The 27,992-nt window shown below is 41.7% G+C and overlaps 1 protein-coding gene across 7 annotated transcripts in view; it reads left to right on the top strand.

Annotated features, from left to right (window-relative positions):
* VTI1A (vesicle transport through interaction with t-SNAREs 1A) overlaps positions 1-27,992 on the top strand; it is a 432,905-nt gene that overhangs the window by 292,371 nt on the left and 112,542 nt on the right. Inside the window, exon 9 of one of the 7 annotated variants that reach the window (XM_056530380.1) lies at positions 3,705-3,763. The exons of 4 other annotated variants lie outside the window; for them this stretch is intronic. In XM_056530380.1, the coding sequence (XP_056386355.1) occupies positions 3,705-3,717 (13 nt within the window). In that variant the 3' untranslated portion in view covers positions 3,718-3,763. 2 more of the 7 variants (XM_056530383.1, XM_056530381.1) reach the window with 2 other exon arrangements.

Raw genomic sequence — 27,992 nt, 5'->3', positions numbered from 1 at the left:
GTATTATAGTAGATATATTCTTGTATATAGGGGCAGTATTATAGTAGTTATATTCTTGTATGTAGGAGCAGTATTATAGTAGTTGTATTCTTGTACATAGGAGGCAGTATTATAGTAGATATATTCTTGTATATAGGGGCAGTATTATAGTAGATATATTCTTGTATATAGGGGCAGTATTATAGTAGTTATATTCTTGTATATAGGAGCAGTATTATAGTAGTTATATTCTTGTATATAGGAGGCAGTATTATAGTAGTTATATTCTTGTATATAGGAGCAGTATTATAGTAGTTATATTCTTGTATATAGGAGCAGTATTATAGTAATTATATTCTTGTATATAGGAGGCAGTATTATAGTAGTTATATTCTTGTATATAGGAGGCAGTATTATAGTAGATATATTCTTGTATATAGGAGCAGTATTATAGTAGTTATATTCTTGTATATAGGAGCAGTATTATAGTAGTTATATTATTGTATATAGGAGCAGTATTATAGTAGTTATATTCTTGTATATAGGAGGCAGTATTATAGTAATTATATTCTTGTATATAGGGGCAGTATTATATTAGTTATATTCTTGTATATAGGAACAGTATTATAGTAGTTATATTCTTGTATATAGGAGCAGTATTATAGTAGTTATATTCTTGTATATAGGAGGCAGTATTATAGTAGTTATATTCTTGTATATAGGGAGCAGTATTATAGTAGTTATATTCTTGTATATAGGAGGCAGTATTATAGTAGTTATATTCTTGTATATAGGAGCAGTATTATAGTAGATATATTCTTGTATATAGGGTCAGTATTATATTAGTTATATTCTTGTATATAGGAGCAGTATTATAGTAGTTATATTCTTGTATATAGGGGCAGTATTATAGTAGTTATATTCTTGTATATAGGAGCAGTATTATAGTAGTTATATTCTTGTATATAGGAGCAGTATTATAGTAGTTATATTCTTGTATATAGGAGCAGTATTATAGTAGTTATATTATTGTATATAGGAGCAGTATTATAGTAGTTATATTCTTGTATATAGGAGGCAGTATTATAGTAATTATATTCTTGTATATAGGGGCAGTATTATATTAGTTATATTCTTGTATATAGGAACAGTATTATAGTAGTTATATTCTTGTATATAGGAGCAGTATTATAGTAGTTATATTCTTGTATATAGGAGGCAGTATTACAGTAGTTATATTCTTGTATATAGGGAGCAGTATTATAGTAGTTATATTCTTGTATATAGGGAGCAGTATTATAGTAGTTATATTCTTGTATATAGGAGGCAGTATTATAGTAGTTATATTCTTGTATATAGGAGCAGTATTATAGTAGATATATTCTTGTATATAGGGTCAGTATTATATTAGTTATATTCTTGTATATAGGAGCAGTATTATAGTAGTTATATTCTTGTATATAGGGGCAGTATTATAGTAGTTATATTCTTGTATATAGGAGCAGTATTATAGTAGTTATATTCTTGTATATAGGAGCAGTATTATAGTAGTTATATTCTTGTATATAGGAGCAGTATTATAGTAGTTATATACTTGTATATAGGAGCAGTATTATAGTAGTTATATTCTTGTATATAGGAGGCAGTATTATAGTAGTTATATTCTTGTATATAGGGAGCAGTATTATAGTAGTTATATTCTTGTATATAGGGAGCAGTATTATAGTAGTTATATTCTTGTATATAGGGGGCAGTATTATAGTAGTTATATTCTTGTATATAGGAGCAGTATTATAGTAGATATATTCTTGTATATAGGGTCAGTATTATATTAGTTATATTCTTGTATATAGGAGCAGTATTATAGTAGTTATATTCTTGTATATAGGGGCAGTATTATAGTAGTTATATTCTTGTATATAGGAGCAGTATTATAGTAGTTATATTCTTGTATATAGGAGCAGTATTATAGTAGTTATATTCTTGTATATAGGAGCAGTATTATAGTAGTTATATTCTTGTATATAGGAGTAGTATTATAGTAGTTATATTCTTGTATATAGGAGCAGTATTATAGCAGTTATATTCTTGTATAGAGGAGCAGTATTATAGTAGTTATATTCTTGTATATAGGAGCAGTACTATAGTAGTTATATTCTTGTATAGAGGAGCAGTATTATAGTAGTTATATTCTTGTATATAGGAGCAGTATTATAGTAGTTATATTCCTGTATATTTTTTCCCCTCCTAAAAGCATTTTTCATCTTTTGGAAAGTGTTCATTTGTGGAGTGCAGGAACGAAAGGACCTGCGCTCTTTCTATCAATACAAATTACACCAACACAAGAGCTGCTACTAAAAGGGCCTTTCACTGGTGGGAGGTCACCAGGGGGACAGCATGCGGCTCAGAGCACAAAGGGTTACTCCGGAATGCTGAAGGGGTTAATGCGGCAAGGGTCCGCTAACCTTGGGTCCGATCTGCGATGCCGTAATAGATACATCACTGCATAATAATCGCAAATCTCAGTTGTTTAAGATTTCACGAAAACAAAATAATTAAGTCGGCCCCCAATCAAGTGTAAGCCGGGGGTCCGGGCCAGACATTACTGCTGCAATCCTGTAGAACAATGTTACCCATCCAGGGTGCCTCCAGCTGTTGCAAAACTACAACCCCCAGCATACCGTTGGCTGTCCGGGCATGCTGGGAGTTGTAGTTGTGCAACACCTGGCGGCACCCTGGATTGTAAACACTGCTGTATTTTGTGGGATTCTAGGAAAGCTGGGTGTAAAGCATAAGATTCTGGGAAACCCTGCTGTAGAGATTTGATTTCTGGGAAAGCTGGTGTAGAGCGTGGGATTCTTAGAAAGCTGCGTGTTGAGCTGGGATTCTAGAAAAGCTGGGTATGGAGCATGGGATTCTGGGAACGCTAGGGGAAAAGCATGGGATTCTGGGAAAGCTGGGTGTAGAGTGTGAGATTTTGGGAAAGCTGGGTATAGAGTGTGGGATTCTGGGAAAGCCTGGTGTAGAGCGTGGGATTCTGGGAAAGCTTAGTGAAAAGCATGGGATTCTGGCAATGCTAGGGGAAAAGCATGGGATTCTGGGAAAGCTGGGTGTAAAGCATGGGATTTTAAGAAAGCTGGGTGTAGAGCATGGGATTCTGGGAAAGCTGGGTGTGAAGTTTTGGATTCTATAAAAGCTAGGTGAAGAGTGTGGGATTCTGGGAAAGCCTGGTATAGAGCGTGGGATTCTGGGAAAGCCTGGTATAGAGCGTGGGATTCTGGGAAAGCTTGGTGTAGAGCGTGGGATTCTGGGAAAGCTGGGTGTAGAGCGTTGGATTCTGGTAAAGCTGGTTGAGGCTGCTCCAGACCCCCAGCTGCAGATACTTTACATGGATTGTATTTTAAAAAAAAATTGCTGATGCTTCACAATAGACAAACATCTGGAAAGGGTAAATCCATTGTCCGTCCGCTCTCCGGGGAGGGAACTTTACTGCGTTCATAACGTGCATAAGAATGTTTTTTTATTTTTCATTAATTTTTTTTTACTTAGAAATCTGTGAAAGCTTATAAATAGATGGGATCTGGAGGCCGCACAATCGGCTTTGGCAACTGCGAGGAGGGAAGAAGAGAATTAACTTTTTTTCCTTAATAAAAAAAATAAAATTCACAAAAAGTTGATGTCCTTAATTTGTTTTCTATCAAGTTTTTAGTTTTATCTGTTCCTAGGAAAGCCGGGTGACTTGTCTCCCAGTTCTGAATAGTTTAATACAGCAAGGAAGACCACGGCTACAAACAAGAACAATGTTTGTTTGAAGTTTTTTCCTAATTAAAAAAAAATAATAAAAAAATTCTAATTCCACCAAAAATGGGACCTCTTATTTTTCTCTTCCATAATACTTGGATTCCACTTGGTGTTTTTGTGAAAATAAAGGCCATATTTGCTGCATATTGGCGGACAAAACTGCTGCGCCAGATCTAAGCTAGGAGTCAAAAGAGAATTAGGAAACGCAATACCCACATGTTTTTTTTTTCTTTTTTTGCTTTTGTTTTTTTTAACCCATTTTTAGTGCCGTTTTTATGCTCTTTTTCAGTTTCCCAAAATCACAGCTTTCTCTGGGTATGGGATTATTTATTGTTTTTTCATCAGGAAATCTTGGCGTTTTTCCTCCTATAGAAGTATTAAAAAAAATAATGAAAAAAATAAAAAATAATGAAAATAAAACACAAAAAAAAAAACCTTCTATATTTTTTTCAAATTGTTTTTTTTTTCTCAGTCATGTGATTCTCACATTACGTGTCCTAAAGGGGTACTCTGCCGAAAAACATCTTATCCCCTATCCCCCGCGATCAGACATCATATCCCCTATCCTTTGGATAGGGGATAAGATGTTTTTCGGCGGAGTACCCCTTTAAAGGGGTGATCCAGGAAAAAGCTTTTTTTTATATATCAACTGGCTCCATAAATTTAAACAGATTTGTAAATTACTTCTATTAAAAATTCTTGATCCTTTCAGTACTTATGAGCTTCTGAAGTGAAGGTTGTTCTTTTCTGTCTAAGTGCTCTCTGATGACACGTGTCTCGGGAACCGCCCAGTTTAGAAGAGGTTTGCTATGGGGATTTACTTCTAAACTGGGCGGTTCCCGAGACACCTGTCATCAGAGAGCACTTAGACAGAAAAGAACAACCTTAACTTCAGAAGCTCATAAGTACTGAAAGGATCAAGAATTTTTAATAGAAGTAATTTACAAATCTGTTTAAATTTATGGAGCCAGTTGATATATATAAAAAAAAGTTTTTTCCTGGAATACCCCTTTAAGTATTTTTATTGTAGAATTGAGGAGGAGAAAATGCTAGAAAAAAAAACGCCCAAGTGGGCAGCGTACATGCCCACCTATAAAAAGTATATAGGAGAAAAAAAAATTCACAATTAAAAAAAAAAAAAAAATCTTAAGAAGAAACAATTAGGCAATTATGATTTTTTTTTTTTTTTTTGCGTATTTGAAATGAAAAGTCCACCGCAGCCTTTCTGAACGGGGAAGCTTTGTTTGTAGCAGTACTTGAGATGTGGACGTATTAATAGGCATATTTTCTATTCAGGATTCTGGGAAAGCTGGGTGGCAGCTCCTGCAGTTATGGCCATAAGTGAGGAGGACGACTGAGGATTCTGTTTATTTTATGGGGAAATGCCCTTTAGTGTCCAACCCAGTTGCAACCTCCAACCACGGCGACACTTGGGATGTGTAGGACAATGACCCTCGCTGACACAATCTGTCAAGGAGCTTTTAATGGTGGTCATGGGGGGGCGGGGGTTAATGGTCTTGTCTGTTATCACAATGAGTTTGTTTTGTGTCACCATTTGTCCTCTTCCTACCATTCAGACATGATTAGTCTATACATAGCACGAGATGTGGGTGGGGCAGTAGTGAGCGCACGTGCGGCATCTATGAGTGTTTATTGTGAGTAAGAAAAAAATACCGTCCTATAATACTCACTGTCTCTTCATAGTCTCCTCAGACCACCCTAAGTGTGAAAAATATTATCTTCACTAGTAAAGGTTTTGTGGTACCTGGTAAAATATTGTGACTTGACAAGCAGAATAGTGAGTGCAGCTCTGGAGTATAATACAGGATATAACGCAGGATCAGTACAGGATAAGTAATGTAATGTATGTACACAGTGATCTCACCAGCAGAATAGTGAGTACAGCTCTGGAGTATAATACAGGATATAACTCAGGATCAGTACAGGATAAGTAATGTAATGTATGTACACAGTGACCTCACCAGCAGAATAGTGAGTACAGCTCTGGGGTATAATACGGGATATAACTCAGGATCAGTACAGGATAAGTAATGTAATGTATGTACACAGTGACCTCACCAGCAGAATATTGAGTACAACTCTGGGGTATAATACAGGATATAACTCAGGATCAGTACAGGATAAGTAATATATGTACACAGTGACCTTACCAGCAGAATAGTGAGTACAGCTCTGGAGTATAATACAGGATATAACGCAGGATCAGTACAGGATAAGTAATGTAATGTATGTACACAGTGACCTCACCAGCAGAATAGTGAGTACAGCTCTGGAGTATAATACAGGATATAACTCAGGATCAGTACAGGATAAGTAATGTAATGTATGTACACAGTGACCTCACCAGCAGAATAGTGAGTACAGCTCTGGGGTATAATACAGGATATAACTCAGGATCAGTACAGGATAAGTAATGTAATGTATGTACACAGTGACCTCACCAGCAGAATAGTGAGTACAGCTCTGGAGTATAATACAGGATATAACTCAGGATCAGTACAGGATAAGTAATGTAATGTATGTACACAGTGACCTCACCAGCAGAATAGTGAGTACAGCTCTGGAGTATAATACAGGATATAACTCAGGATCAGTACAGGATAAGTAATGTAATGTATGTACACAGTGACCCCACCAGCAGAATAGTGAGTACAGCTCTGGAGTATAATACAGGATATAACTCAGGATCAGTACAGGATAAGTAATGTAATGTATGTACACAGTGACCTCACCAGCAGAATAGTGAGTACAGCTCTGGAGTATAATACAGGATATAACTCAGGATCAGTACAGGATAAGTAATGTAATGTATGTACACAGTGACCTCACCAGCAGAATAGTGAGTACAGCTCTGGAGTATAATACAGGATATAGCCCCTTTAATCTTACGTGAAGTCAGAACTGATAGGTGACTGGTAGATACTTTATAATAATATGGTGGATCAGTTTTTTTCCGCCCTTTAGTTGGTTCTAAATAGTTTGAGATGATTTGTTAATGTTATAATTTACATAAACTCTTACGTGCAGTCCTATGTAATGCCACATGGGTAGACATATGTATTGACCTTTGTCTTTTGGGAGGGGTCTCCTATTTTGCATCAATTGGGACCATGACCTTTAACCTCTTCTCTCCCAGACTCCTCGCGACCTTTGTGTCTTCCCTTCACCTGTTTCCACTTCACTTACAGTGCGATACAATGAGACGAGTGTGTCCATTGATGAAGCCGGCCCTCCCGGACCCCCCCCCTCCGCTTGGTACTTGCCGCTGGTGGGTTTGTACGTCGTTTCGTGTGCCGCAGGATGGCACCGAGCGGCCGCGCTCCAGCTTGTGCTGCAGGTGGTCAGTCAAAGATCTGAAGTCACCAGCCTTTAAGGAAACAATGCCAGTTTTATCTTCACAGACAAGGAAGGGGTACCCGGTACCAAGAGCGCAGGACAAAGGGGGCACGCAACGACTCCGAGGGGTGGTCGCAGAACTCATCGCCTCTGGTACAACCACTTATACAATCCGAAATACATCCCCCGTATGAATGAACCGCTTATCAGATGGGCACACAGATGGTGTATGATGCCAGGGACACAGATTGGGTCATAGACAGGCAGCTGGCAGCTCTCCAGGAACTACAAATATCATTAATGTAAAAGGCATCACATTTCCCATCCAGGGTGCCTCCAGCTTTTGCAAAACTACAACTCCCAGCATGCCCGGACAGCCGAAGACTGTAGTTTTGCAACAGCTGGAGGCACCCTGGATGGAAAAAAATGATGTAGGCTGTTCATGACATTTGGAACTACATACAGTGGGGATCAAAAGTTTGGGCACCCCAGGTAAAAATGTGTATTAATGTGCATAAAGAAGCCAAGGAAAGAAGGAAAAATCTCCAAAAGGCATCAAATTACAGATTAGACATTCTTATAATATGTCACCAAAAGTTAGATTTTATTTCCATCATTTACACTTTCAAAATAACAGAAAGCAAAAAATGGCGTCTGCAAATGTTTGGGCACCCTGCAGGGTTAATATCTTATCCTGCCCCCTTTGGCAAGTATCACAGCTTGTAAACGCTTTTTGTAGCCAGCCAAGAGTCTTTCAATTCTTGTTTGAGGTATCTTTGCCCATTCTTCAATACAAAAGTCTTCCAGTTCTTTGAGATTTCTGGGCTGTCTGTCACGCACTGCTCTTTTAAGGTCTATCCATAGATTTTCAATTATGTTGAGGTCAGGAGATTGTGAAGGCCATGGCAAAACCTTCAGTTTACGCCTCTTGATGTAATCCCCTGTGGATTTCGAGGTGTGTTTAGGATCATTATCCATTTGTAGAAGCCATCCTCTCTTTAACTTCAGCTTTTTCACAGATTGCATCAAGTTAGCATGCAAAATTTGCTGAAATTTTATTGAATCCATTTTTCCTTCTACTCGTGAGATGTTCTCTGTGCCACTGGCTGCAATACAACCCCAAAGCATGATTGATCCACCCCCATGCTTAACAGTTGGACTGAGGTTCTTTTTATTAAATTCTGTTCCCCTTCTTCTCCAAACGTACCTTTGCTCATTCCGGCCAAAAAGTTCAATTTTAACCTCATCGGTCCACAGAACTATATATATGTTCATTTGCAAAGTTCAAAAGCTGATTTTTGTGGTGAGGACGTAGAAGAGGTTTTCTTCTGATGACTCTTCCATGAAGACCATATTTGTACAAGTATCTCTTTATAGTGGAATAGTGGACCACAACTCCAGTGTCTGCCAGATCTTTCTGGAGGGATTGTGCAGTCAAACGTGAGTTTTGAATAGTTTTTCTCACAATCCTGCGAGCTGTTCTTTCTGATATTTTTCTTGGTCTTCCAGATCTTGCTTTAACTTCCACTGTTCCTGATGACTGCCATTTCTTAATTACATTCCGAACAGAGGATATTGACATCTGAAAACATTTTACTATCTTCTTATAGCCTTCTCCAGCTTTGTGAGCGTCAACTATTTTCAGTTTCAGATTTCTAGACAACTGCTTAGAAGAACCCATGGTGCTGATTGTTGGGGCAAGGTCAGATGAGTCTGGGCATTTAAAACCTTTGAGATTGACATCACGTGGTCTTCCCAGATGATGATTGAGAACAATCCATGACACTGGCAGGTCTCAGCTTTGCAAAGGGGTCAGTGCGTGCTATAAATTCTGCAGGGTGCCCAAACTTTTGAAGACGCCATTTTTTTGTTTTCTGTTATTTTGAAAGTGTAAATGATGGAAATAAAATGTAACTTTTGTTGACATATTATAAGAATGTCTAATCAGTAATTTGATGCCTTTTGGAGATTTTTCCATCTTTCCTTGGCTTCTTTATGCACATGAATACAAATTTTTACCTGGGGTGCCCAAACTTTTGATCCCCACTGTAAATCATTGATATACAAGGCATCATGTGTTTCCCAAAGACGGTGCCTCCAGCTGTTGCAAAACTACAACTCCCGGGATCAGATGAGCACACAGATGGCGTTTGATGCCAGGGACACAGATTGGATCATAGACAGGGAGTGGAGAAGTTATCTGGCAGCTCTCCAGGAGTAAAAGGCATTGCGTTTCCCATCCAGGATGCCTCCAGCTGTTGCAAAACTACAACTCCCTGCATGCCCGGACAGCCAATGGCTGTCCGGGCATGCTGGGAGTTGTAGTTTCGCAACAGCTGGAGGCACCCTGGATGGAAAACACTGCTGTAGGCTGTTCTTGACATTTGGAAGTACATATATCATTGATTTACAAGGCATCATGTGTTTCCCAACGAGGGTGTCTCCAGCTGTTGCAAAACTACAACTGCCAGCATGCCTGGAATGCTAATATTGGCTGTCTGGGCATGCTGGTAGTTGTAGTTTTGAAACAGCTTAGTTGGAAAAGACTTCTCAAGGACATGTCAAAAGACAGGTAGACTTTATCCATGGTCCTATATGAGAAGAGCTGCAGTGTAAAGCATTTGCAAAATAGCTGATCATAAGGCTGGGATTTCGGACTCCTTCAAGAAACTGGAATGGACACAGAAGAATAAATAGCAGGTGGTCTAATCTAGTTAGATCTGATCTACACACACATATATATATATATATATATATATATATATATATATATACAGTGGTCCGTCAACATACGATGGTAATCCGTTCCAAATGGACCATCGTTTGTTGAAACCATCGTATGTTGAGGGATCCGTGCAATGTAAAGTATAGGACAGTGGTCTACAACCTGCGGACCTCCAGATGTTGCAAAACTACAACACCCAGCTTGCCCGGACAGCCGTTGGCTGTCCGGGCATGCTGGTAGTTGTAGTTTTGCAACATCTGGAGGTCCGCAGGTTGTAGACCACTGGTATAGGTAGTTGTACTCACCTGTCCCCGCCGCTCCGGACCGTCACCGCTCGTCACCGCTGCCCTGGATGTCGCCTTCCATCGCTGTCGCCGCGTCCCCGGGGTGTCCCCAACGCTCCAGCAAGGCCTCTGCTTCCCCGGCATCCTCGCTCTCCGTCGCCGCCATCACGTCGCTACGCACGCCGCTCCTATTGGATGACGGGACGGCGTGCGCAGCGACATGATGATGACGATGGAGAGCGCCGACGATGCAGGGGATCCCGAAGAGGACGCGCCGGAGCCCCGAGGACAGGTAAGTGATCGTCAGCGGACCACACGGGGCACCGTAAACGGCTATCCGGTGGCAGCTGAAGCAGTCTGCGCTGCCGGATAGCCATTTATGCGATGGCCCCGACATACAAAAGCATCGTATGTTGGTGCTGCCTTCAACATGCGATGGACTCTGAGAGTGATCGTATAATAAAATGATTGTATGTCGGGGCCATCGTAGGTCGGGGGGTCATTGTATATACATATATATATATATATATATATATATATATATATATATATATATAGTTCTTCTCTGTTCTATCAACCTTGTAGTCGCCTTTTGTCGCTTATGTTGTCTGTGACAAAGGACAAACGTCGCCTTCTCTGCGCCTCTTTCCATCTTATCGTCCTGCTGCACTTCACTTATATTTTTTGTAGGTTACTCCTTATCCAGATCACATGGTTTTAGACCAAATTCTGCCTTAATAGAAGGATAAAAGGGTGGTCTCCAGATGTTGAAGGGGTTCAACAGTGGAAAACTTTTTTTTTTTTTCACATCAACTGTCTCCAGAAAGTTATACAGATTTGTAAATTACTTAAGTACTTATCAGCTGCTGTATGCTCCACAGGAAGTTGTCTAGTTCTTTTCTGTCTGACCACAGTGCTCTCTGCTGACACCTCTGTCTGTCTCGGGAACTGCACAGAGTAGAAGAGGTTTGCTATGGGGATTTGCTCCTGCTCCGGACAGTTCCTGACACGGACAGAGGTGTCAGCAGAGAGCACTGTGGTCAGACTGGAAAGAACTACACAATTTCCAATGGAGCATACAGCAGCTGATAAGTACTGGAAGGATTAAGATTTTTAAATAGAAGAAATTTGCAAATCTGTTTAACTTTCTGGCACTAGTTGATGTAAAAAAAAAAAAAAACCTTTAAACAGATTTGTAAAATTATTGTATTAAAAAATCTTAATCCTTCCAGTACTTATCAGCTGCTGTATGCTCCACTGGAAGTTGTGTAGTTCTTTCCAGTCTTATCACAGTGCTCTCTGCTGACACCTCTGTCCGTGTCAGGAACTGTCCAGAGTAGGAGCCAATCCCCATAGCAAACCTATCCTGCTCTGGACAGTTCCTGAGACAGACAGACAGGTGTCAGCAGAGAGCACTGTGGTCAGGTTGAAAATAATTTCAGAGAGAAATACAACTTCCTGTTGAGCATACAGCAGCTGATAAGTACTGGAAGGACTAACATTTTTTAATATAAGTAATTTACAAATCTGTATAACTTTCTGGAGCCAATTGATATGGACAAAAAAAAATGTTTTTCTCCGGAGTACCCCTTTAAGAGACAATATGGCACTAGATCATTGTCACTTTATTTATCACTTTAATCCGATCTTTGGTCATTTTTGCACTGAACACTCCGTGAAGTCAATTCATAAGAAACATCTGGAATCTGTCACTGACATCAAAATGCCAAAAATGTCACCTCGCGACCTTGTCAGTCACATAGCAGCCTGTACTACGACCCACGGGCAGGGAAGAACCCCGCAGACCTGTGACTGATCCCAGACTCGGTGTCGTGCCCAATTGTTATCATCTCCACCTGTTTATAGACTTTCAGACTTGTTTCTCCTCATCATGCGTTATAGCTCAGACCTTTAGTCACATCCAAAGCTGCATTCATAGTTCTGCTGGATCAATCTTACCAGTATGAAGTGCAAGAACACAAGGAGAAGGGCACCGATGTACTTTAAAGGGGTTATCCAGGAAAACAACTTATATAGATATATTAACTGGCTCCAGAAAGTTAAACAAATTTGTAAATTACTTTTATTAAAAAAATCTTAATCCTTCCAATAATTATCAGCTGCTAAAGTTGAGTTGTTCTTTTCTGTCTGACAACAGTGCTCTCTGCTGACATCTCTGCTTGTCTCGGGAACTGCACAGAGTAGAAGAGGTTTGCTATGGGGATTTGCTTCTAAACTGGGCGGTTCCCGAGACAGTTGTCATCAGAGAGCACTTAGACAGAAAAGAACAATTCAACTTCAGCAGCTCGTAAGTACTGAAAGGATTAAGATTTTTTAATAGAAGTAATTTACAAATCTGTTTAACTTTATGGAACCAGTTGATTGTCAGACAACCCTTTAATTGTCTGGTTTTTAGAATTACACATTAGGGTTTTAACTCTCATCCTGCTACATTAAAGGGGTACTCAACAAATGTTTTCATATCAACTGGTTGATTCATGCAGATTTGTAACTGACTTCTATATAAAAATCTTAATCCTTCCAGTACTTATCAGCTTCTGTATGCTCCAGAGGAAGTTGTGTAGTTCTATCCAGTCTGACCACAGTGCTCTCTGCTGCCACCTCTGTCCATGAAGGAGCAATTCCCCAAAGCAAACTTCTCCTACTCTGGACAGTTCCTTACTTGGACAGAGGTGGCAGCAGAGAGCACTGTGGTAAGACTGGAAAGACCTACACAACTTCCTCTGAAGCATACAGCAGTTCATAAGTACTGGAAGGAGTAAGATTTTTTAAATAGAAGTAATTTACTAATCTGTGTAATTTTCTGGAGCCAGTTAATTTGAAAACCTTTCCATTCCACCGGAGTACCCCTTTAAAAGGCGAAAGACATCTTAGCCCCTATCCAAAGGATAGGGGATAAAATGTCTGATCGTGGTGGCCCCGCCACTGGGGACCCCCACGATCTCCGGGCCGGCAGCGGCGGCGGTGTCCGGAACACTTCAGCTTGGAGCTTCCGTGTCTGGGACGTCACTCCACACCCCCTCCATTCATGTCTATGGGAAGGGCATGACAGCTGTAAGTGCCAGTCATCCAGCACGAAGCGAAGTTCTAGGAGTTGTAGTTTTGCAACAGCTGGAGGCACAGTGGATGGAAAACACTGCTCTGGGGGAATGGTGAACAAGACTCTTAATAAATTCGCCATCTCTGTGCCGCCACTGCGTAAAGAAGGTTGTCCAGTTATAAAAGAATAGAGTTGATTCCTTCCAAAAACAGCGCCACCCCTGTCCTCAGGTTGTGTGCGGTATTACAGCTTCACTCCATTCATTTCAATGAAGCTGAGCTACAATTCTACACCCAACCTTAGGACATGGGTGGTGCTTTTTTTTTTTTTTTTTTTCATGCTGTCCGGGCATGCTGGGAGTTGCAGTTGTGCAACAGCTGGAGGCACCCTCTTTGAGAAACACATGATGCCTTGTCAATGATATATGTAGTTCTAAATGCCATGAACAGCCTACAGAAGCGTTTCCCATCCAGGGTGCCTCCAGCTGTTGCAAAACTACAACTCCCAGCATGCCCGGACAGCATGAAAAAAAAAAATGCTGGGAGTTGTAGTTTTACAACCTCTGGAGGGCCACAGTTTGGGAAACCAGCATCATCCCTGGTCACAGAATCCCTTCTTACCCTATAGATGTCTTATTGTTTGGGTCTTGCAGGATTATACAAACAAGCAGGGAGCAGTGGAAGCCCTAAGTGGTTTACTTGACCCCCCCCAGTGCTGTCCGCGTGGTGATTAATGAGTGCGGGGGGGGGGGAGGGGGGTGACGGGCTGATCCCCGCTCTGCAGGCCTGGCTTCCATTAATGCACTTATTGCCTTCTATTGGCAGCTTCTGGTAAACTGTTTATCTAAGGTTTTGTCCTTAGAATGTTAAAAGTCCACTTTAGGCCGACGCGTTTCGCGGAGTCAGTTTACCTGTTGGATTTGCTCTTCAGGGGTCAACCATAACAGCCCAGGTCGGGTGTTTGTGTTACTCGGCTTGTTAAAATAAAGACGGATGGGAGTTGTACTCCGCTGATAACCTCTGCCACCCCGCAAACAGCAGCCGTGGTGCTGGGATTATTCTATAGGGGGGTCCTCCGGCTCCAGGTGCGGAGTGCACTCAGGTTTCACCTCTTTATTATGCTGTTTGCAGGCAATCACATTTTATCCGATTCTAGGTTGTTGCTCTCTTATAACGGCGTTTTACAGCTGCCATTGGGGTAGCGCGGCATTCCAAAATACGGAATTTAAAGAATAAACATTATTTATTTTTATATTAATTTATTTGGAGGATGTCGTCAACTTGTCCTACTTTAGTTTCGACAAGTGTCGTTCTCACGCTATAAAAAGTGTCTCCAAGAATGTGTACTTACCCGGCCGCAGTACTGGAATATAATACAGGATATAAGTCAGGATCAGTACAGGATAAGTAATGTAATGTATGTACACAGTGATCTCACCAGCAGAATAGTGAGTACAGCTCTGGTGTATAATACAGGATATAACTCAGGATCAGTACAGGATAAGTAATGTAATGTATATACACCGTGACCTCACCAGCAGAATAGTGAGTACAGCTCTGGAGTATAATATAGGATATAACTCAGGATCAGTAGAGGATAAGTAATGTAATGTATGTACACAGTGACCTCACCAGCAGAATAGTGAGGGCAGCTCTGGGGTATAATACAGGATATAACTCAGGATCAGTACAGGATAAGTAATGTAATGTATGTACACAGTGACCTCACCAGCAGAATAGTGAGTACAGCTCTGGAGTATAATACAGGATATAACTCAGGATCAGTACAGGATAAGTAATGTAATGTATGTACACAGTGACCTCACCAGCAGAATAGTGAGTACAGCTCTGGAGTATAATACAGGATATAACTCAGGATCAGTACAGGATAAGTAATGTAATGTATGTACACAGTGACCTCACCAGCAGAATAGTGAGTATAGCTCTGGAGTATAATACAGGATATAACTCAGGATCAGTACAGGATAAGTAATGTAATGTATTTACACAGTGACTCCACCAGCAGAATAGTGAGTACAGCTCTGGAGTATAATACAGGATATAACTCAGGATCAGTACAGGATAAGTAATGTAATGTATGTACACAGTGACCCCACCAGCAGAATAGTGAGTACAGCTCTGGAGTATAATACAGGATATAACTCAGGATCAGTACAGGATAAGTAATGTATGTACACAGTGACCTCACCAGCAGAATAGTGAGTACCGCCTCTTGCATTCCCCTCTGGATGTAGGAGTGACATTATGGTGTGATCCTGTATTTCGGGCCGGTCTTTCACCTCTTGGTACCTCAGCCCGATACCATCCTACCATATTCACTTCTTCCGGATCAGTGTTTCTCCTCATTTGAAGACGAGCCGCTCCCGAGAGCCGCATCCAATCAGAAAACAGCTGATAATATCCTGCAAAAGGGAAATAAACAGATTTTCTGGAGCCGAGATCTATTCTTGTTTTCTTTCAGGTGGAGCATTGTTTGCTGCATGGAGATTTCCCGGCCGAGCATTGTTATTTTTTCTTATTTAAATGAAGGTATTATCGTCAGAATTACACATTCACATCGGCTTCTGTATTATCAGGTGGCTGGAAAATAGAAATGTCTCCGTGCGCCGGTCGCCCCATTGTGCAGCCCTGATTTCCTTTATATTATATATTTTTTTATAATGAAAAGATTCTAAAATGTAAAGTGAGATCCTACCCTGATTACTACTAAGGCGCTGCCCCTTGTGGCCCCTAGTGGAAGAGCAGCTGCAACATTGGACCACCATTGCTGTGTTACACTTAAAGGGGAACTCCAGTACTGTAAAATGTATGTCTGTTATCTGCAGGATAGAAGATAAGCATCTTATCATGAGGGGTCTGACTGCTGAGACCTCTAGTGATCTCCAGAACGGGACTCCGGAGACACATAAGTACAGTACATTCCCGCCCCGACCACTGGGACCCCCCATGATCAGACATATATCCCCCTTTCTGTACATAGGGGATACATTTTACAGTACTGGAGTACCCCTTTAAGGAAAGGTCTGTCTACCAAACCATTGTATTGCTTCAATAGATCTAAATAAAAAAATGTAAATAATAATAATAATAATTTCATACCGTTTTGTGTACACAGCTCCTTCCATGTGTTTGTCATGTGTTAATATTGAAACTCATGACTGATCCTGCAGTCATACATTCTTCCTTAGTCCTAAATTGGTAGACTAGTGGTAAGTAGGAGACGGATGAATGGCGATATTCTTATACATTCACATTACACAAGGTTTGTTTGTAGTCTGTTACCGTAGAGACACACAGGTCTCTTAAATGATAGCTGGTGATAGGCAAGCAACCTGTAAATTGGCTGCTGCAAATTTGACCTTATCCGTTTACTTTTCTCTTGTGTCTGTGTGCAAAAGGAGAAGGGGGTGGGGGAGGGCGTTTCAATTCCACTGTGCAATGCCATTTTGTTGGTGTCTGCACAGTGGTAAAGAACAGACTTACAGATCTCTCCTGCCCACTGTCTCCCATGGCCTGATGTCCCTTGCCCACTATTGGCCACTAAGTGTAAACTTAGTCTAGACAATTTAATGGGGTATTCTACCCCCTAAAAACATATCCCCTATCCACAAGTTTTTGGTCTCACCTCTGAGACCCCTTGTAATCTCCATAATGGGGTCCTGACTCCCCCCCGCCCCCCCCCCCCCCTGTCATTGAGTTGGGTATTGGTTGGCATGGGCTGTATGTGTTATCTACAGTAGAGATGTAGATACCTGAGAGTAAACATAGCGCATGCCGAACCACCGCTCCATGATGCGGGCAGAGTTGGTCCATTTTGGGTGATCCCAAAGGTCGCACCCCCTGTGATCAGACAATTATCCCCTATCCTGGGAATAGGGGATGATTTTTTAGGGGCCGGAGTACCTCTTTAATACTTCCCCATATACAGTGACTCAGGCTGATAAATCGGGATTTATTTCACGCTTGTTTTTTACACTATAATTTTGGCATGTTTTTTTTGTTTGTCTTTTTCAGACCACACCCCTTCTTTGCCAGGCTACACACCCTGTCTAGCAAGACGCGGAAGCAAAATATGTCTAAAGAAAATACATAATAAATGTAGACCCCAATTTGTGGCAAATTTTGACAAAATTCTGGCGCATTTGCCATAGGAAGTCTCTAAGTCAGTGTTTTAGATTTTCAGTGTACCACCCCCAACAAAGGATGCCCACTGCAGCCTAAATGTGGCACAGTAGAATCTCCCAATAGCGGACACTCACATGAGAGATGTCCTCTATTGGGAAAAAAGGCTCAAAAATCTTTTTAAATGACTGAATACTGTCCTGTACTCACTCCAGAGTGTAAATACCTATAAAACATGATAAAAAGCAATAAAAAAAATAAAAATAAATAAATGATATGGCACAAGGGGTGAGGAGGGGATGATAGGGCACAGGGGGGTATAAAATGGCACAGGGGAATAAAGGATGAATGAAATAGCACAGGGGGGGATCAAGAGGAAATTATGGGACACAGGGGGTAATAAAGGGGGGGGGATGATGTGGCTGGCGGACATACAGAAGCAGGAGATCACGGTTTAAACAACGGTCTTCTGCTTCTATGCTGGATCTTCTGAAGGGGGGTGCAGCAGTGGCCAGTATCCCTTGCTGGGGTATCGGCTTTACCCCCTGATGTCGGCCCTGTGTACAAGGTAGGGCCGGCACATAAGCCTGGTTGTCCCCTATTGGGAGTGTTTTGTCCCCTATTGGAAGTGTTTTGCTCTCTATTGGGAGTGTTTTGTCCCCTATTGGGAGTGTTTTGTCCCCTATTGGAAGTGTTTTGTCTCCTATTGGGAGTGTTTTGGCCCCTATTGGGAGTGTTTTGTCCCCTATTGGGAGTGTTTTGTCCCCTATTGGGAGTGTTTTGTCCCCTATTGGGAGTGTTTTGTCTCCTATTGGGAGTGTTTTGGCCCCTATTGGGAGTGTTTTGTCCCCTATTGGAAGTGTTTTGCTCTCTATTGGGAGTGTTTGTCCTCTATTGGGAGTGTTTTGTCCCCTATTGGGAGTGTTTTGTCCTCTATTGGGAGTGTTTTGTCCTCTATTGGGAGTGTTTTGTCCCCTATTGGGAGTGTTTTGTCCTCTATTGGGAGTGTTTTGTCCCCTATTGGGAGTGTTTTGTCCTCTATTGGGAGTGTTTTGTCCTCTATTGGGAGTGTTTTGTCCTCTATTGGGAGTGTTTTGTCCCCTATTGGGAGTGTTTTGTCCCCTATTGGGAGTGTTTTGTCCCCCTATATGAAGTGTTTTGCTCTCTATTGGGAGTGTTTGTCCTCTATTGGGAGTGTTTTGTCCTCTATTGGGAGTGTTTTTTTCTCCTATTGGGAGTGTTTTGTCCTCTATTGGGAGTGTTTTGTCCTCTATTGGGAGTGTTTTGTCCTCTATCGGGAGTGTTTTGTCCTCTATTGGGAGTGTTTTTTTCTCCTATTGGGAGTGTTTTGTCCCCTATTGGGAGTGTTTTGTCCCCTATTGGGAGTGTTTTGTCCCCTATTGGGAGTGTTTTGTCCCCTATTGGGAGTGTTTTGTCCTCTATTGGGAGTGTTTTGTCCTCTATTGGGAGTGTTTTGTCCCCTATTGGGAGTGTTTTGTCCCCTATTGGGAGTGTTTTGTCCCCTATTGGGAGTGTTTTGTCCTCTATTGGGAGTGTTTTGTCCTCTATTGGGAGTGTTTTGCTCTCTATTGGGAGTGTTTTGCTCTCTATTGGGAGTGTTTTGCTCTCTATTGGGAGTGTTTTGCTCTCTATTGGGAGTGTTCTGCTCTCTATTGGGAGTGTTCTGCTCTCTATTGGGAGTGTTGTGTCCTCTATTGGGAGTGTTTTGCCCTCTATTGGGAGTGTTTTGCCCTCTATTGGGAGTGTTTTGCTCTCTATTGGGAGTGTTCTGCTCTCTATTGGGAGTGTTTTTTCCTCTATTGGGAGTGTTTTGTCCAATATTTGGAGTGTTTTGTCTCCTATTGGGAGTGTTTTGTCTCCTATTGGGAGTGTTTTGTCTCCTATTGGGAGTGTTTTGTCTCCTATTGGGAGTGTTTTGTCTCCTATTGGGAGTGTTTTGTCTCCTATTGGGAGTGTTTTGTCTCCTATTGGGAGTGTTTTGTCCCCCTATTGGGAGTGTTTTGTCCCCCTATTGGGAGTGTTTTGTCTCCTATTGGGAGTGTTTTGTCTCCTATTGGGAGTGTTTTGTCCCCCTATTGGGAGTGTTTTGTCCCCTATTGGGAGTGTTTTGTCCCCCTATTGGGAGTGTTTTGTCTCCTATTGGGAGTGTTTTGTCTCCTATTGGGAGTGTTTTGTCTCCTATTGGGAGTGTTTTGTCTCCTATTGGGAGTGTTTTGTCTCCTATTGGGAGTGTTTTGTCTCCTATTGGGAGTGTTTTGTCCCCCTATTGGGAGTGTTTTGTCCCCCTATTGGGAGTGTTTTGTCCCCCTATTGGGAGTGTTTTGTCCCCCTATTGGGAGTGTTTTTTCTCCTATACGGAGTGTTTTGTCTCCTATTGGGAGTGTTTTGTCCCCCTATTGGGAGTGTTTTGTCCCCCTATTGGGAGTGTTTTGTCCCCTATTGGGAGTGTTTTGTCCCCCTATTGGGAGTGTTTTGTCCCCCTATTGGGAGTGTTTGGTCCCCTATTGGGAGGGTTTTGTCTCCTATTGGGAGGGTTTTGTCCCCTATTGGGAGGGTTTTGTCCCCTATTGGGAGTCTTTCGTCCCCTATTGGGAGTCTTTCGTCCCCTATTGGGAGTGTTTTGTCGCCTATTGGGAGTGTTTTGTCTCCTATTGGGAGTGTTTTGTCTCCTATTGGGAGTGTCACCTATTTTGAAAATGTAAATACATTAAGTCCTATGGGACTCAGCCAGGGCATAAAAAAACTGTCCAATTTTGGGAGGTGTCCACTAAGGGAGATTTTTCTGTATTACAATTCAGATGAAGAGCAGTCTATGGGACATATGGACAGGTTCACGGTCTCTTAATGCAGGTCACCCCTCCTCCCCCCTGTGTTATTCCTTATACTCTATTAGGGGTTGTGGGACCAACCAGGTCAATGTGGGGTTCATTCCTATGTCAGGTGGCACCATATAACCCAAATATTCTACAGCCATGTGCCATGCCATGTAAGATTCCCATCACACTGGTCACATGGTATATGTTTGGAGTAAGCACTTCTCATTATTCCATCATAGATGTACATCGAGATATATCTCTCTATGTATATCTATCTAATATTTATATTGTATAAAATGTATATTGTGTTTTTGGTCCCTCTTTATAGTAACGTATAGGGGATTCCAATGCGCTAAATATAAATCCCCTCCAAGAGTCCTTTTGACGCACGCTGGGGCGGTACGCCCCAGCGTGTGTCAAAAGGACTCTTGGCGGGGGGGGGGGAGGATTTATCATTAGCGCAAATTTTGGCAAAATTCATTATGTTGCACACGTAAAATTGTTCAAAAAAAAGGAATATAAGCTCACACACATTCCTACACCAGCCGGTCACTGAAAAACATTTGCGCAAAATAAATTTTCGTGCAAGTGATAAGTTCAGCGCACCAACCAGTGCATCCGCTAATTACATCCCCCTTGAAGCACACAAGGAAAATGACGCAATGTAAAAAGTTTGGTACTCTGAACAGTTCCTAAAATGGACAGAGGTGTCAGCAGAGAGCACTGTGGTCAGACAGAAAGGAAATTCAAAAAGAAAAGAACTTCCTCTGGATCATACAGCAGCTGATAAGTACTGGAAGGATTAAGATTTTTAAATAGAAGTAATTTTCAAATCTGTATAACTTTCTGGCACCAGTTGATCTTAAAAAATAGTTTTTCATCAGAGTACCCCTTGGGGGTACTTAAAGGGGTTATCCAGGAAAAAACTTTTTTATATATATCAACTGGCTCCAGAAAGTTAAACATATTTGTAAATGACTTCTATTACAAAATCATAATTCTTTCAGTACTTATGAGCTGCTGAAGTTGAGTTGTTCTTTTCTGTCTAAGTGCTCTCTGATGACACGTGTCTTTGGAACTGTCCAGAGTAGAAGCAAATCCCCCATAGCAAACCTCTTCTACTCTGTGCAGTTCCCGAGACAAGCAGAGATGTCAGCAGAGAGCACTGTTACCAGACAGAAAAGAACAACTCAACTTCAGCAGCTGATAATTATTGAAAGGATTAAGATTTTTTTAATAGAAGTAATTTACAAATCTGTTTAATTTCCTGGACCCAGTTGATATAAAAAATAGTTTTTTTCTGGAATAACCCTTTAATTCCCTCCTTGGGGTTGAGGGGACTTTATGGTTTGGTTCATGCACCTGCAGAGTATACGCCGAATGAGTTCCCAAAACGAGATCTGAACAGAGCCCAAGACCTCCTGTAGTCTGAGCCTTACGTCAGGAGCGGTGCGGATTAATGTCCTCCATATGAGCAGATCCTGGAACATTACAGCCCAGGACGAGCCATATTATTCTTCTGCCTCTCGCTTTCTGGCAGATAAATCATTTTCTGGACTGTGTAAAAACACCTGTTTCTGTCCTGGGGGAGATCTCATAAAACTCATTCGGTCTTGGCAGATTCCTTTACAAACATGCCTGACCTTCCTGCCTGCTTCCCCTCCTGGAAGTGCCTATAATGTTCATTGCAGCGCGGTGCGGACTCACACTCTGATCTGTGGAGCGTCCATTGCTATCTATTCAGTCTGGACTGATCATGTCTCCTGTAAATAAAGCTGATTCACTATAAAAGGAAAATAAAAATTCTCTGAATTTTAAAGGTTCCTACTTGCTGTCAGTGAATTGAAAGTGTCTATAATACTTTGGGGCAGGGCAGTGTGGACGACATCGCAGCCTTCGTCATCTGTCGCTGTGTACACTATTTGCTTCTTCTTTCTATAAATTAGACAAGAAGAATTAAAAGTTTAGTTTCACACCATTTCAAGATCCCTGCTTGCTTTCAGCCTTATAGGTAGTGTCTATATCGTTCATTGCAGCGCGGTGCGGATTCACAGTCTAATCTATTCATTCTGCTGGACTGGTCCTGTCTCCTATAAATATATATATATCATTATAAATCATTATAAATATATATCATTATAATCATTATAAAATGAAACAAATTAGTTTCTCAACATTTTCAAGATACCTGCTTACTGTCAGTGAATAGAAAGTGTCTATAATGTTTAGGAGTAGGGCAGTTTAAATATCATCACAGCCTGATCTGCGGAGCGTCCATCTCTATCTTTGCCATTTTCTGGGCTGGTCCTATAACATGAAAAATTCAATAGTTCAGCATTTTCAAGACCCCTGCTTGCTGTCAGAGAATAGACAGAGTCTACTATGTTTACGGACAGCACAGTGCAGATAGCATTGCAGCCTGATCTGTGCACCGATCTTTCGCTGTCCACACCATCTGCTGATCTTGTCTCTAAAGTGGAATCGTAGAATAAAAGCGAAATCACAATAGAATTAAAAATGTCATTTCTCAGCACTTCTTCTTCTTGCTTGCTGTCAGTGAATAGGAGTTGACTCATGCGCAGAAGGAATTTCAATAGAACAATAGTAACTTATTAAATTGCTTGAAAACTAATTCCAACAAAATAGCAAAACCGTTGGCAAAAACGGATGCAAACGGATAGAACCTTACATACGTTTTGGAACCGTATACGGGGAAAAACCGTATTTGGAGTCATGCGGTTGCATACGGTTTTTGCCATAGGTTTTTTTAGCGGAAAACCGTATACGGTAACTGTATTTTAAAATCGTAGTGTGAACCCAGCCATAAAAAGATTTGTAAATTACTTCTATTAAAAAATCTTAATTCTTCCTGTACTTATTAGCTGCTGAATACTACAGCGGAAATTATTTTCTTTTTGAAACACAGAGCTCTCTGCTGACATCACGAGCACAGTGCATCTCTGTTCATTTTAGGAACTGTCCAGAACAGAATATGTTTGCTATGGGGATTTCCTTTTACCCTGGACAGTTCCTAAAATGGACAGAGATGTCTGCAGAGAGCACTGTGCTCGTGATTCAGCAGAGAGCTTTGTGTTTCAAACGGAAAAGAATTTCCACTGTAGGATTCAGCAGCTAATAAGTACAGGAAGGATTAAGATTTTTTTAATAGAAGTAATTTACAAATCTGTTTAACTTTCTGGCACTAGTTGATTTAAAAAAAAAAAAAAAAAGAAAAAAAAAAAAAAAAAAAGGTTTTCACCGGAGTACCTCTTTAATATTACAAGAATTCGGAATGCATATAGGTCACCAAGGATGACACCATGAGAGCATTAGAGGAGAAAAAGAAAAAAAAACTGCGGCGTCACATGACCTTATTGTTCCTGTTTTTTGTTTTGTTTTTGTGCTTTTTTTACTTTTTTTTTTTTTCGCCTCTCGTTTTCTTAGAAAAATCTGTTTGTGGTTTTTTCGCAGCGCAGACACAGCTCAGCTTTGTATCCCACACAGTCACCAGCGTAATAGTTGTTTGCTCGTTGTGGTCACTTAATTGAAAAAAGCTGGCACCGAGGTATTACAGGTCTCGTGGGATTATTCCCGGATCAAATGCGCCATTGTTGCCTCAGACACAGAGTCCCTCCGACACTGACTTCATTAGTGAACTGTAATGCGGCGGCAGGTTAGAGGAGATGAGAACAAGGGGCCACTTGTCTCTGCGTTATCTCAGCGCCACCGCGCGCCGCCGCCGCGGGACCCTGAATCGTAATCGCTTGTCATGAGTGAATGGAGGGTTCAGGTGACGAGGCGTTAAGGGACCTCATAGTGGTGGCAGCAATGATGGGGCGGGGGGGGGGGGGGGGGGGGTCTTCGGTCCGCATAGTCCCAGTGCAAAAAAAATGAAAAAATTCCAAAGTACACGAATGACCAATAAGGGCTGAGGTTGTGTGAACTCAAAGTTTTTGGGGTCGATTTTGAGAACACAAAATACTTAATATTTTTTTATTTTTTTTTATTTTACATCTCGTAGACATTTTATGTTTTTTGTTTTTTTTTTGGCTTTTTTCTTTACATCCATAATAGTGACCTAGTTAAAAAGTGAATGATACTTTAGAGCGGTGGTCTCTGAACTGTGGTCCTCCAGCTGTTGCAAAACTACAACTCCCAGCCGGAGGACCACAGTTCGGAGACCACTGGTTTAAGACCGTTTACATGTGTAAAAAAAAAAAAAATAAATGAAATAAAAATTGTTTATATATATATATATATATATATATTGTTATATAGTTTATGTATATATATTTTTTTATATATATGTACATATTTTTGTATAATTTTTTATATATATATTTTATATATTATATTTATTTACACACACACATATATTTCATTTATTTATTTATATATATATATATATATATATATATATATATGTATTGTTATATATACTTTTTTTAACCATTTGAAATGTTTTTCTTTTTGAAACACTTGCAAATTAAAGGGGTACTCCGGTGCTTAGACATCTTATCCCCTATCCAAAGGATAGGGGATAAGATGCCTGATCGCCGGAGTCCCGCCGCTGGGGACCCCCGGGATCATGCACGCGGCACCCTGTTTCTAATCAGTCCCCGGAGCGTGTTCGCTCCGGGTCTGATTACTGACGACCACAGGGACGGCGGCGTGTGACGTCACGCCTCCGCCCCCATGTGACGTCACGCTCCGCCCCTCAATGCAAGCCTACGGGCTTGCATTGAGGGGCGGAGCGTGACGTCACACGGGGGCGGAGGCGTGGCGTCACACGCCGCCTGCGTCCTTAGAGGGGTACTCCGCCCCTAGACCTCTTATCCCCTATTTCCCAGTGGGGGGACCCCCGCGATCTCCCTGCTGCACCCGACGTTTGCTTAGAGCGTCTGGTGCAGCGCCGGAGGCTCGTGATGTCACGGCCACGAACCCTCAATGCAAGTCTATGGGAGGGGGCGTGACGGCTGTGAGGGTGCATTGAGGGAGCATGGCCATGACTTCACGAGCGGGGCGCGACTGTGACCTCACGAGCCTCTGCCCCGCATCACCAGTCATCCGGCATGGAGCGGAGTTCACTCCGTGCACCTGATGTCTGGGGTGCCGCAGCCGAGATCGCGAGGGTCCCCAGCGGCGGGACCCCCGCTATCAGACATCTTATCCCCTTTCCTTTGGATAGGAGATAAGATGTCTAGGGTTGGAGTACCCCTTTATGCAGAACTGGGCATACAGCTGAGCTGTTAGGTCACTGGTCTGACAGCAGGTAGAGCCCAAGCGCTGACTGTATCCAAGGGCAACCAGCTGAATTTTCAAATACAGCTCTAGATTTGAGTGAAGAATGCGTCATAGCTCCACCCATTTTCTTGACCACCATGGCTGCTTTTTGTTATATTTTTGGTGAATACTTGTAAAATTGTGGATGGTTCTAGTGGCAAAGAAAACAATGTATAATGTATAAGTATAAGGACGTTTTCTTTGTTGGTCTTTTAACCTCTTGTGTCCCTGTGTGTTCTCGTATTTCCCCACAACCCTCAAGCCGCAGCAAGAGACATTGTGGTCGTTCCCACGTGGGGTAAGAACCGAAGCCTACGCGGCGTTCTCCTTTATTGCTTCATTGTGACCTGGGGGGGCAGTTCCTTATATCTGGGTCTCGCTGTGAGCGTTCACGGGATCGGCACTTTTTACGAGGGTGGAATCTGCCTTGTCATGTGTGAGAACGTTAAGAACATTTTGTGGTTTCCAGAATCTTCCATTGACTCAGCAGCTTTCATGGAAGTGATGACTTGTACAATAGAAGCAGCGATGGGCCCGGATGTTATCGAAGGGGAGAGGGGGCCCTATGACAAGAGCAAAAACGGGGCCCCCTTCTGCCTCCACATCCCATTAGTTACGGCGCCTATACACGTTGGGGGACATTTATCAATGTTGGTGTAAGGTAGAATAGATTTTACCCCTGTTTGCTTGGTATATTATTTGCACATTTGCTCAAAATTTACTAAAAAGGTGCAAAAGACTTGATAAATTTTGCTCAATTATAGAAACCAGTGAGCAGCAGAGATTGGTTTAAAGGGTTACTCTGCTCCCCAGCGTCCGGAACTCAATGTTCTGAATGCTGGGTGCGGGCTTCCGTGTTCACGCCCGCCCCCTCGGGGGCGGGCGTGAACACGGAAGCCCGCACCCAGCCTTCGGAACATTGAGTCCCAGACGCTGGGGAGCGGAGTAACCCTTTAAAGGGGTACTCCGGTGAAAAACGTTATTTTTTTAAATCAACTGGTGCCAGAAAGTCAAACAGATTTGTAAATTAGTTCTATTAAAAAATCTTAATCCTTCCAGTACTTATTAGCTGCTGAATACTACAGAGGAAATTCTTTTCTTTTTGGAACACAGAGCTCTCTGCTGACATCACGAGCACAGTGCTCTCTGCTGACATCTCTGTCCATTTTAGGAACTGTCCAGAGTAAGAGAAAATCCCCATAGCAAACATATTCTGCTCTGGACAGTTCCGAAAATGGACAGCAGAGGTCAGCAGAGAGCACTGTGCTCGTGATGTCAGCTGAGAGCTCTGTGTTCCAAAAAGAAAACCATTTCCTCTGTAGTATTCAGCAGCTAATAAGTACTGGAAGGATTAAGATTTTTTTTAATAGAAGTCATTTACAAATCTGTTTAACTTTCTGGCACCAGTTGATAAAAAAAAAAAAAAAGAGTTTTCCACCGGAGTACCCCTTTAAGCTTTGTGCTCTAGCATCTGACACTTTCGTACGTGTCCTATTAGATTTGCGCAAAAAAAATAAAAATTCTAAATTTAATTTGCGCAAATAATAAATACAGCTCCACTGCATAAAGTGGTGTATGGTGCATCAAACAGTAGACTACTTTGAAATATGTTCTACCGAAAATTGCGCAAAAAAATTGTGCAAAAAAATGCAATTGCGCTAAATTTGCATGGACATATAGAACATTGAAGAGGTGTAATGATAAATGTCCCCCATTGACCTTGATTTACTAAGAGTGTTGTGCAGGTTTCTTTGTGGGTTTTAATTCCCTACAATATTATTTCCACGATATTTATTAAGGTTTCCCTACATTTTGCACTTTTCCCTACATTTTGCTTTTTTTACACCTGTTCTGATCTGTCGGGTTTTCCTCAGCTCAAATCCACCACATTTTCTGTGGAAACCTTAGTAAATATGTTGTTTTTTTGTGAAAATGTCGTGGACACGCCCCTTGTCTGTAGCCACGCCCTCTTTACATCAACAGCCACACCTACTTTTCAGGTTTTCTCAGTAAAAATGGAGAGCTGGTCGGGTTTTTTTGTTCTTTCAATTCAGCCACAAATTCTGGTGCAGACAGAATTTCTGGCGTAATGCGCCAGAATTTGGCGCACAACCCGACTAAACATGTCGGGTTTAGAATAGTAAGTCAGGGCCAATATATGTAGGTTATTCACAGCTTTGATGGGACCAGCTGACTATCTAATGTGTATTGGATGTCCAGACAGATGTCCGGATGAGCCACCGGCAAAAGGGGTCTGAAGGAGGACAGAGGAGGAAAGAGGGTCCGAAAGAAGACTAGGAAGTGTGGAGGAGAGAACGGGGGTCTGGATGAGAGAAGATAAATCTCGAGGAGCACAGGACAATGGGGGCTGGAGGAGGAGGGGAAGGACAGAGGAGCCTGGAGGGAAGGACAGAGGAGCCTGGAGGGAAGGACAGAGGAGCCTGGAGGGGAGGACAGAGGAGCCTGGAGGGAAGGACAGAGGAGCATGGAGGGGAGGACAGAGGAGCCTGGAGGGAAGGACAG

Source organism: Hyla sarda, chromosome 7 (assembly GCF_029499605.1).
Source record: "Hyla sarda isolate aHylSar1 chromosome 7, aHylSar1.hap1, whole genome shotgun sequence".
NCBI lineage: Eukaryota > Metazoa > Chordata > Amphibia > Anura > Hylidae > Hyla > Hyla sarda.
The sequence above is the reverse complement of the archived record's forward strand: the minus strand, read 5'-3'. Positions and strand labels throughout refer to the sequence as shown.